This window comes from Vidua chalybeata, chromosome 6 (genome assembly GCF_026979565.1).
Source record: "Vidua chalybeata isolate OUT-0048 chromosome 6, bVidCha1 merged haplotype, whole genome shotgun sequence".
NCBI lineage: Eukaryota > Metazoa > Chordata > Aves > Passeriformes > Viduidae > Vidua > Vidua chalybeata.
Window position 1 is genome coordinate 25,416,939 of NC_071535.1, and position 11,639 is coordinate 25,428,577.

Sequence of the window (11,639 nt, forward strand, 5' to 3'; positions counted from 1 at the left end):
AATGCCTGAAATATCTGTACAATCTGTATACAGTACTGCTTTGCACTTGTCCAAGCACAGAAAAGCAAGGACTCCTTGTCCCACCAGGAACCCTGGCTGTCTCAGGGTTGGGCTTTTCTGTAAAAAAAGAATGTAACAAAGTTGAATCATTATACACGTTATGTGTCAGCCAGCCCCAGCAACTCAAAGGTCTGCACACACATATCCTAAAGGAAAAGAGCTTTTGGAAACCATCACCACCTTTTCCTGGAGGTGCACCAGTTTAAACTGTGCCATCTGCTGAGATGGCTGGCTGTATCCTAACTTTTGGCAGTTGTCCTGCAAACCAGGCTGAGGCTGTTCAAGAAAGGACCCTTTCCAGCTGTCATGCTCGTCTGCTGAGAGGAGTCACTGCTCTGTGGCTCAACAGGTTTTCAGAAACATAAACAAGATGAACTCACTGCTAAGAGAATTGTAGATGTGCACTTCAGTAACACTACTGTTGTCCTTACTCTTTCTTTTTGTAAGATCCATTATATTTAGATACTAAATAGAATAGAATAGAATAGAATAGAATAGAATAGAATAGAATAGAATAGAATAGAATAGAATAGAATTAATGTAATACTGTGAGCAAAGAACCAGCTGTTGAGCCACAACACAGAGTAAGGAAAGAAACCACACTTTTATCTCTGTTCTGATTTTAAAATGAAACAAAAACTTCCACTTCTGTGTTGTGCTAAGTCTACTAAAATCCTAGCATAAGAGGCAGCAGAATTTGACTTTCTAAGCTTGAGGATAGAAACTTGGAGACTGCCAGCATATGGACTATAGCTCATTTTGTAAGACATGGGGAAAGTGTAAAAATTGCTGAGTGCTGTTTATGCGTGTGCATAGCAAAAGCACACTGCAACAGTTGGAGACACATTTTGTAGGGCATACAGGAATCACAAAGGCTATCAGGATAAACAGTAGTTATTTCTTCTAGTGCTACAAATGTGTAAACCCTTGTAAGAGTCAAATATGTGCTAATTATGTAAAGGTAATTTTTATCTGTTTTTATTAATAAGACTGAGTGAAGTTTCCCCGTATTTTAAACTGTAGGGGAAATTTTTGTCCTGTTCTGCCATTATTTTTCATGTTTCTCTCACAGGACAAATTTTTATTTCCTTTTTTTTTTTTTGCTGTGTTTAAATACCATCCCTAACATGATGTCATTACAAGACATAACATTTTAATTAAATCTCTCTTTTGCTGTCAATTGACAGGCCCGTGGCTGCCCGGCGTTGTGATTCAGTGACACGTGTGAGTTACCAGCACGGCGGGAGAGGAGGAATTTCACGAAACCTGCCCCGAAAAACTTGTGCCTGCTGCTCCTCGAGCATCCCTGCCGGACTTATGCTGGTGCCGCTCCCTGCTGCCTCCTTCTGCCCGCTCTTCTGGCATACGGCCATCAGGTCAGCTCCTCCAAGGAACGCGGATGGTTGACGAGCTTTGCAAGCTGGCGGGGGGAAAGGAGCTTTTCCTCAGCCGTGTCCCTGCGCGGGCTGAAAAGGGCCTTCCCCACTTGGCAGAAGAAGAAGCCGCTTAACCCAAGTGAAGCACCACAGCGCTCAGGCCGGCATCGCCGCCCGGAGGCCGCGCACGCCGCCTCTCCCAGCGCATCCCCTCGCCGCAGCCAGCGGGGCGGAGGGGAAGGCTCCCGGAGCCCCGGGCGGTGTCTGGGCAAGGCGGCGGGAAGGCAGGCAGCGCTCCCACCCCTGGGGCAGCAGCTGGCAGGCCGGGGCTGCGAGGTGGCGGTAGCGGGAGCAGCCGGGCCGTGACTCACCGCAGGAATGTCCTGGCACGGGCGGCCGCGGCTCCCGGTGAAGGTGACGCAACGCGCTCGGCTCGCCCGGCCCCGCCGCGGGCAGAGCCCACCGGGCGTGACCGACTCCGCGGGAGCCAGCGCCTCGCTCGCCCGCAGCCCTGCCCGAGCCACTGCCAGGGGCAGCGAGAGCTCGGAGCCCCAGAGCGAGTTTGGGACCGCACCGGTGGACGAGGCTCCTCAAACCAGAAGTGACCCGTGGAAAAGGGACAGTGGAGTCTGGAGCTGCCCTTATGGGGCTTGCTGGGGATCCGTGCCTCACACTAGCACACGCACACTGGCCCTCGCTTCAGGCTCCTGGAATTAGCTCACAGGGAGGCACCGCAAGTCTTCCTAACTTGCAGCAAAATCGTGCTAGGATCCACAACTTAAGAGTCAAATATATTGTTGGTTTTTTGCTTGTGGGTTTTTTTTGTGGTTGGTTTTGGTGGTGTGGGTGGTTTTTTGGTTTGTTTGTTTGTTTGTTTGTTTGTTTGTTTTGGGTTTTGTTTGTTTGGTTTTTTGGGGGGGGTTGTTTTTTGGGTTTTTTTGAGGAATGTATCTGCAATGTAAAACTAAATGTTAGCATTTCACAGCTTTTCTCTAATACTCTCTTACATTACCAAAAGTGAGACATTGTCTGGCATTCTTTGCACTCGCACTGAAAATACAGAATTGTTTGAGGGAAACTTGATATTTTGCAGGACAGCAAAGGGGAAAAAGAAGTATCCTGAGCAAGAGATCTCATCAAATGCAATTTCCTATGGATTTCTCTCCCTTGACAGGTTGATTTTTTAACTGAATGGTATTAAGACTCTCTGTTATTTCAGTGTGCATCTATGCAAATTTCTCTGGTTTCCCTTTATCTCTGCTTAGTCCTCTTGAAGGTAATCTGGCTACACCGTAAGAGCTCCAATGTCCCCTAGCAGAACCAACAGGTTCCTGAATTGGACTGCTAGACATATAGCCCCACTTTCTTCTGTCTCAAATGGATTATTTTATAAAATTTAATTACTTAATTAAGGATCTTAATTACTTTTGTGACCTCTATTCTTCTGTCAGATTTAACTCAAACAAGCTAACAAGTTAAAAAGTCGCTGAGACAAGGACTAGCCCAAGTGAGAGAGGGGATGCCTGAGGAGGCCAAGCAGAGGCCTTGCTTCCATGGGAAATGAGGCTGAAATGGCTCAGTGAGGATGACAGAAAAGCAAATAGGATGCACAGCAAGGAAGGACTGTGATACTAAAGAGCTTCAATGCATAAGGCAGCTTAGTCGATTATAATAATTTCTCAGTAATGAGCACCCAGGAGCTGAATCCAAACAAAGAGTGCCTCCTGCTTCACAGTGAGTCATTGCTTCCATCCACAGAGGGCGAAGGGAGCCTTGGAGGGCTTCCTCAGAGGCATGTGCTCCACAGAGGGTATCATTCACAAAGCTTTTAGTGCTGCTGCTGCTGGGCTCTGTGAATCATTGGGCTATTTCGGTGGTGCCGGGTGGGATGCAGGTCTTGTGGCATTGGGGTAGTGAAACCTGATGCTTCCCAAGTGCAGTGAGATGCCAAAGTGGGGAACCAGCTTTGTCTGAGTGTGCTTCAGCAATAAGATTTGCTTGGTCATTACTGCTTTTGGCTGGGTACTGGCCATTTCTGTGGCCTCCAAAGTTCACCACTGGCCTCTGTCACAAATTCCTTCTCTTGATCACTGCAGTCATCAGGAGTAAAAAATTAATTTCCTTGAAAATATGAAGCCCTTTTCTGTTTACCTGTGACCTGTTTTTCACCTCTAAGAAATGCTCTCAAATTCTAGTAAACTCATTTCTGTGTCAGAGATTTCTGTAAAGTCAGAAAATACTCCTCCTTCAGCTTGTGCTGCTTCTGTACTCTGATGACTGCCAAGTATCAGTCAGTGATCAGCAGCAGCAGCAGCAGCAGCTCTTAGTGCCTGGGTACCTCAAGTATGCACCTTGTGAGATGAAGAGAGTAGCAAGCACTTCTGATTCATTATTCAGTTTCCATGGTGTTAAAAACAGAGGGTGAGTCATGCACAGTTTTGCAGTTGTCATCCCTGGAGCACCTATCCAGCCACGCAATCTGGAGCTGGTAACTCCACACCTTTCATTTTAGGAGCCTGGGATATGCAGTGCAGAGGCTCCATGTGGGTGGCTGAGGGTGCTCTGCAAGGGCATGAGATTAGGGCACTCACACACAGCAGATTCCTGGTCTTGTGCACATGTTAGAAGAAGCTTGCTGAGCCCATGGCAGCAACTGTGGTCAGTAGCACCAGAGGATGTACTGCACATGGGCACAGCTACATCTGCTTGCCAAATATACAATTATGGTACTCCTTCCTGAGTCCCACATTGCTGGCACTTGCACAGGCAGTAAAAGTAACTGAGTGGCCATCATCTGGAAAAAAAAAAAAAAAAGACTTGAGTCTTTTTGAACAGAGCTCAGTTGCAGCAGGAAGTCCTGAATGTGTGGCTGTAAGGAGCTGAGAGGTAAATATAGCTCTGGATTAGTGATTCCAAGGCTGATGGATCAAATTTTGACTATTGATGATGCAAATCAGCTTTGAATTCTGCATCCAGAGGGCAGGATATACCCAGAGGGCCAGGGGTAACTAAAAAAAGGTATTGGAAACATTGGAAACATAGTGTCTCAGCTAGCAACTCGGTAATGTATAGTAATGAGAACTAGGGGGGGGGAATGTCAACATATGAATATACGAATATATATGTATCTAAAACACATAGAGGAATCTAATACACATACACACATGCTGACAAACGCTGGCTTGTCAGTTTCTACCACCCTGCTGGTAGCAGTTCAAGTGTTTGGGGGAGAGAGAGCTGGCTGGTCACAACGCAGTCTGGAGACTCACATGTACAGCTCCTTGAGGTCCTCAATGATTAGGATTTCTTGGTTTTCAGACACACCAGTTCAGGGTGCAGTCACAGGACTGAGAATCCTCTTGTCCACTTGGATGGGCTAGAGATAAAATGCTCTGTGTTTGTTGCCCTGTGCCTGAAGCCCTATACAGCTCAGTATGGAACAGTAAAACATTGCTGGGAAGAGCTGTCCTTCCTTGTTTTCCTGTAAGTCATTTTCTCATCTTTTAATGCACCTTCCGCCCTACGTGCTGTGTCCCGCCCCACTGTCTGAGCAGCTCTGCCAAGACCGCAGAAAGAGCATCTTTGTGCCAGGCCCCTTTGTGCCCAGGGCCTTTCCCTGCCCAGCCCGGGGCAGCCGCGGCAGCAGCACAAATCCTCTTCGGGCGGGGACAAGGCGGCGTGGCACACGGGAGCGGCACGATGCCGCCTGTGCCGACTGCTGGGGCGTCAGCGGGCAGCCTGACAGCGCCCGGCCACGAACCGTGAACAGGGGGCAAACCCCTCAGAGCAGCAGAAAGCGTCTCGGCCAGGGGAGCAGCGCCGGGCGGTGCGGGGCAGGGCGGGCAGCGGTGGCTGGCTCAGAGCAGCCGCGCCGCCATCGTGCCCCGGCCTAACGCTGGTGCTCCGAGCCCAGCGGAGGGGCCGCATCGCCCCCTCAGCAGCCAGCCGGCCGCTGCCGGGGCCCGCTGAAGGAGCCGCCCGGGGCTGCGGGGCCCGGCACAGACACCCGCAGTCCGGCGTCGACGCTGCCTCCGCCGGGCGGGCCGCCGAGCCCCGCCGCCTGCGGGCCCTACCCCGCGGGGGCCGGCCCAGCGCGGCCCGGCGGCGGCACGTGGTGGCGGCGCGGCCCATGTGACCGGCCCTCCCCGGCCGCTGCGGCTCATCCCCCGCCTGGCCGAGTCCCCGCCCGCCTCGCCCCCAGCGCAGCGCAGCGCTCTCTGCGTGCAGCAGCCCCGCACCGCAGGCAGCCGCCGCCGCCCCGGGACCCGGCGCCATGGTAAGGGCGGTGCGGCGCGGACGGGCGGGGAGGGCGGTGCGGGCGGCTGGCGCGGCCCGGCGGAGCCGAGCGAGGCTGAGCAGAGCAGGCCCGGCCCGGCGCGGCTCCGCGGCCTCCGGCGGCCATTTTAGTCTAATTTTAGCCGGGTGCGGGGGGAAGGGGACGCGGGAGCGGCCGCGGGGCAGCTGCTGGGGCCGGGGCCGGGACCGGAGCCGGAGCCGGGGCCTGGGCCGGCCGGCCGGGCGGCGCAGCGCTCCCTGCGGCACCGCCCGGGCGTGCGAGTACCGACGGTGCGGTGAGGGTCGGTGGGCGCGGAGAGAGGGGTTCCGCACTCCTCCCTCGGAGCCGCCGCCGCGGCCGCCTGCTGCCCAGGCCCGAGGGGCGGCCGGGAGCGGCCGTGTGGGAGCGCTGGGGCCGGGGCGGGGGTGTCGGCGCGCAGGGCCGGAGGGCGCGGGGCGGCGGGGTTCCCTCCGTGCCCGCGAACAAAGCGGGGAGAGGGGCCGGCGGCGCCCCCGGGGACAAAGCCGGCGGCTCCCTGCGAGCCGCGCACCTGCCTTCCCTCCCCGGGCAGCCTGCGCTGGCAGCGCCTGCCTCGGCAGATGTAATTGCTGGAGCGAGAGCAAGGGCGCTGCAGATGGGCTGAGCTCGCTTGCTCACTCGCAGCGGGGTCTGCTAAATTATTTTCATTTTGCCTGGAGCCCCCCGTTTGTCCTGCCGGTGTTTTGTTTCCTTGCTGGTTTAGGCTCTCTCTTTGAGTGGCTTGCGAGCTATATGGGGAGCTGTACAGTTGTAATCGGTATTTTTATATGAACGAAGAGCAGTCAAACAATAGTCCTGCAGCAGTATGAAGTAAAATTCGGGAGTTCTTAAGGCGCGGTGTTGAAGCTGACACAATGCAGAAAACATTTCTGCTGCTTGTAGAGCCTTACCTCACTCAACAAAATGAGAGTCATGACAGTGCTGGATGTGAGCTGATGCTGTAGTGTTTGCTCTACTGAAAAAAAAAGCCAACAAAAATCTACCCACCAAAACCCCACCCCCTCCTATCCCAACCAAAAATTACAAACTGCTCTCCTATGTTCTGATCCTACCCCCTCATCGCTCCCTCTTCCCCTCCCCCCAAATAAGCCAAAAGCATGATAAGGTAAAGTAAAACTGTTTGAGTGGTACAGTTGTATGACTAGTTGTATGAAACTGCTATCCAGAACTGCAGCTGAAAATGCTGAGAGCTACAACAAGAAACTACTGAATTCACACCTTTATATCCTCTGCTCCAGTCCTACAAATATTACTAAATTCATAGTGCGTTCAGGTTGAGTATCGTATTTTTATTCTTACGGTGGCAGGCAGACTTCTTTATCTAACACTGTGGGCTATCGGATTTTTCTAGTAAGTGTTAATTTCTGCTTTTTAAATAATTCCTTTGATCTCATTTTACAGGCTTCTGGAGTAACAGTGAATGATGAAGTCATAAAGGTTTTTAATGACATGAAAGTAAGGAAATCTTCAACCCCAGAAGAGATTAAAAAAAGAAAGAAAGCTGTTCTCTTCTGCTTAAGTGATGACAAAAAACAAATAATTGTAGAGGAGGCAAAGCAGATACTGGTTGGTGACATTGGTGATACTGTGGAGGACCCCTATACAGCCTTTGTGAAGTTGCTACCTTTGAATGATTGCCGATACGCTTTGTATGATGCCACATACGAGACAAAGGAATCTAAGAAAGAAGATCTGGTATTTATATTCTGGTGTGTGAAAGCAAAGCTTGCTGTTAAAATTGAATATTCTGGAGCTACCAGTGGATGACTTCGTAACTGTTTTGTTGTTGGCTTTTTTCTTTAAAGGGCTCCTGAAAGTGCACCTTTAAAAAGCAAGATGATCTACGCAAGCTCTAAAGATGCCATTAAAAAGAAATTTACAGGTACGGACCTAAAAATGTTTTTCTCATTAACCACCGTGCCATTTAGATGTTGAGGTTCTCACAAGTACATTGTTGTCCATCTGTCTTTCAGGTATTAAACATGAGTGGCAAGTAAATGGTTTGGATGATATTAAGGACCGTTCAACACTTGGAGAGAAATTGGGAGGCAACGTGGTAGTTTCACTTGAAGGAAAACCCTTATAAAAAGACAGACAAGTGCCATCTGGATCTAAGGAGCTTCCATTTCTGCAGCTCGTTCAATTGGAATAGTATTAGTCTCCCCATCCCCTCCCCTCCTCAAAAAATAAGTCCCTTCCCCACCGCCCTGAAGGAGATGTCATTGTTAAGCAGTCTACCAGTGATTGCCATTAGACTGTTTAATCCTGGTAGTTTTATGTAGGATTCAAGGAATGCTTTCACGTCATACTCTTGGCCAAAACTGACGTTGCAGGCATTCCTTGCAACATGTTCAATGAATGTGATAGTTAATGTAAATAGTCTAGCAGACAGCAAAGGGTAAGCTAATCGAATGCCTTGAAAGTATTGTCCACTGGTCGGATGGTAGACTCTCTACAGTATTACTTACAGTTGCACTTGATTGCAGTTCCATGAGGCTCTTGTGCATTCATACACCTCACCTGCCTTGACAAGCCTATTTTTGTGACATGGCAGCACACAACACTATGCATTTAAAGCACTTTTTTGTAATATGTTTGACCTGCCCCCCCCAAGGAATGCCAATTAAGTTGCTGTAACTGTGTCATCAAATTATTGTAGTACCTCAGTTTCATTCCTATTACATGCATATCTTTATAAATGAAGTAGCTGTTACGATGCCTTTCGTTTTCCATTGAATGTACACTACTGAACAGGAGTAGAAGTTATCTGTTTACCATATGAGTCTTGAAACACTAAAGTTTTGTAAAACATCAGTCATGGTGGCAATTTCTGTATTAAAAAGAGCCTTAAATGGAACATTGTTCTTTGAGATCAAAAACTGGCCACGTTGCAATAAAACTTGTGGCTTATTACAGAACGTTGCCTTGTTTTCATTGGAAAATATAGTTTTTAAGTGTTTAAGCATATTTCAAATAACTTCTGTGGAAAGTATTGTAAAGGTAAACAATCATTAATCTCATCTTGAATAATGCAAGTTTTTAATACTGATTTAGGCACTGCTTTACAATACTTTGTTGCTCTGTTCTGGCCATTCAATAAAGAACCTGCTCCTAGTTTACCGTAAAGTAAAGAAGCTACCACTACTGGAGACCATTAGTTCCATGAAACACTTGTGTCAGAAACTGAAAAATACAAAGTAATTAACCATGCAGTGTGTTTTGTACCTGAATGTTCTTAAAGTTCTACATGCCAGAGTAAAACCTTGCACGAGTTTTTACAGCTTGCCGTTTTTCTGGGTAAGATGATGTGTAATGACGGTTACATGCAGAGTATGAAGCGGGGAAATAATTTTTGTTTCTTGAGTGTTATAGTTAGACGGACTCAGTACAAGAATTAGCCTAAATGAACTGTTCTCCTTGTTAGCTTCTATGTAAATAGAACTGGAAAGTGTTTGCCACTACTGAGGCTTGCATAGGGGACGTGTTTTGGCTGGGAGCCAAATTATGCTCTCCTTATAGAGAATTTGATCTGCTCTGTGTGAGCAATCCTCCGTTAGCCAGAGCTATTTATGGCAAACACATGCTTTTGTATCTTGTCATCGTTATCCACAAATGGCAAAACTGGACATGATTCTCCTGGTATGCATAAAGGAGCGCTGTTAGGCAGCCACTGGCAGCTGAACTGTACATGCTGCTAGAAGGAATGCTCTTTTATCATTACCTTATTTTAAAAAGTGGTAGAGTAGAACTGTGGAGCTTTTAAATGCAGGCTCTTTATGTTCAGTCCATTTTCAACAAGGAAGCAGATACTAATCCAAATACTTTCTCTTTTTTTCTCCCCCAATAGTTTAAGCAACCTAGTGGTACTGTGTTTAGGCTTTCTTGTCCTGTAGAACTTTAAGACTTCATTTCAGGCTTCTGGCTATCCCTATGACTTGCACACTTCATTGTGTTTGCTGTTCTATGTAGACTAAACTTTACTAGAATTTAAGTAAAAAGGCATGATGACCACTGACTTACTAAGTGTATTAATGAGTCTTGGTTTTGTTCTACAAAACTCTCCTTTCAGGTACCTTTTAATATTGCAAAGTAACTGATGGTATGCATGTTGTCTAGATGAAAAAAAAAAAACCCACAACTTTTTATTCCTCAAAACAGTCTATTTCTGATCATTCATGTTGTATGCAAAGCCCAGTTTAGTGTAAAGATACTTGTGCTTTATGTTTAACTTGAGTTCAGTACAGTAAAATGAAATTATCTTTTAACTGATTTTTCACAAGGAATAAATTGTTTCTTTAGAAAAAGCCAAAATGGAAAATATTAAATTTTAATAAACCATTTGAATTTTCATTTTAGACAGTAAACTTTTTTTAAGGAGTATAGTGTTTAAATTTATTGTTTGTCTCTGCTGCAGTCCGGAAAAATGTCTGTGGCTTCTTAGTTGAATATTATAGGTTCCTTTTTTTTTTTTTTTTTTTAAACTAGCTTAGATGTATATTCACTCAGTCCAGCTAGCTATGAAATTGAAGCACAAACTGTCTTTATGTAAGATTCCTACCAAATTAAAGTTTTGGATCCAAAAGGATCAGCCTGCCTTCAGTTTGTTCTTGAAATGAATGACTGACTGATATGAGGTCCAATTCAGATGGCTTGCTTTTAAAAAAAACAAAAACAAAAAAACAAAAACCAATAAAGTGCTACAGAACTGTTACTGTTTGAATTATAAAACAAATGAGAGACAGCTGGCATCTGTTCCAAAATGGTTTGTCAGCTGTTGTTTTCTGTCATTATGCAAAATGGTGAGGGCCTCATTGTGATCGAGGAGTGGAGGAGAATCCTCTCAAGTTGAGTATCTTCTGTGTATCTCTGTGTAGACGTGACTTTTGGATATCTTGGCTTCAGTTATTTTATTGATAAAGAAATGTTAAATAAATTTTTCATGAGAGTAGCTTGTGCAGAAATGGCATTTTTCTTCTAAAAAATTTCAAAGCCAACAGTTTTGTTTGATTTGGTAAATCCTGGAAGAGGTATAGATATATGGGTTTGATTTCTCTGAAAAGGGAAATCAATCCAAGACTAGAGTGTGTAGAGGTTTATGCTTGTGGCGATTTTAGAAGTGCAAAGCTTAAATTTATATGGACTTGAGTGTGAAAAGCACTCCCCATCAGATCATGAAGGGGAGTTTTGAGTATACTCTGTTAAACCCAAAGTGTTTTGCTAAGTGGAAGACTTTTCCTTCTCTGCCATTCCCTCAGAACAAGTGATGGAATACAGCAATTGCCACAATTTGATAAGCTTTACTCTCTTATGCCAATTCCAGTATAAACCAAATTTTCATGTCTGCCTATTTTTTATAAACTTCTGTAAGTCCCCTTTAGTTTGTGGTGGCGAGTTAATGATTGTAGAGTGAAAACACGGCACTAATGGTGGATCAAAGATCATCAATGTAGCACCTGTCTATTGAACTTCTTTGAAATATTTCTGATTTTGAAAACCTGGTATAAATAAAATTAATTTAAATGTCTTCAGTTGTTGAGTTTGTTTGTGTGCTAGACAGCACCTATGCTAATCACTTTGTTGTCTTTGGACTGGGAGCAGCCCAGATACTGTGGGAGAAGCTGTGGAATACCTGGATTTTTTGTAACAGGTTTCATCTGCTGCCCATTCAGTTCGACATCCAACTGTAGCAAAAGCCAGAACTGGTGGCTCTGGAGATGGATATAAAGAAATTTTTATTGGATTGGTTCTAGATAACCTTTTTCTTTTGTTGGATCCCAGCTCGTGTGTTCAGAAAAATAGATGGCTTTTATATAGCAAATGTAAAAAAATATGTTTACACTGGCGAGTCATTTCTAATACAGGGAAGGAGGTGAACTGGTGTAGTGTGA

General features: G+C 46.4%; 1 protein-coding gene across 2 annotated transcripts; it reads left to right on the forward strand.

Annotated features, from left to right (window-relative positions):
- The first annotated feature begins 5,580 nt into the window (after window positions 1-5,580).
- Window positions 5,581-11,275, forward strand: CFL2 (cofilin 2). 2 transcript variants are annotated; one of them, XM_053946161.1, is made up of 4 exons: window positions 5,581-5,712; window positions 7,153-7,460; window positions 7,557-7,633; window positions 7,725-11,275. In XM_053946161.1, the coding sequence occupies exons 1-4, from the start codon at window positions 5,710-5,712 to the stop codon at window positions 7,835-7,837; spliced, it is 501 nt and encodes a 166-aa protein (XP_053802136.1). In that variant the 5' UTR covers window positions 5,581-5,709; the 3' UTR covers window positions 7,838-11,275. The 2 variants fall into 2 exon arrangements, with proteins under 2 accessions (XP_053802136.1, XP_053802137.1); XM_053946162.1 differs by lacking the exon at window positions 5,581-5,712 and adding an exon at window positions 5,983-6,002.
- The last annotated feature ends 364 nt before the right edge of the window (window positions 11,276-11,639 follow it).

Excerpts from the sequence above, each read along its gene's own strand:
- CFL2 (XM_053946161.1), top strand. Across the intron at positions 7,461-7,556 it reads GATCTGGTATTTATATTCTG|GGCTCCTGAAAGTGCACCTT; the intron begins GTGTGTGAAAGC and ends TTTTCTTTAAAG. Across the intron at positions 7,634-7,724 it reads CATTAAAAAGAAATTTACAG|GTATTAAACATGAGTGGCAA; the intron begins GTACGGACCTAA and ends TCTGTCTTTCAG.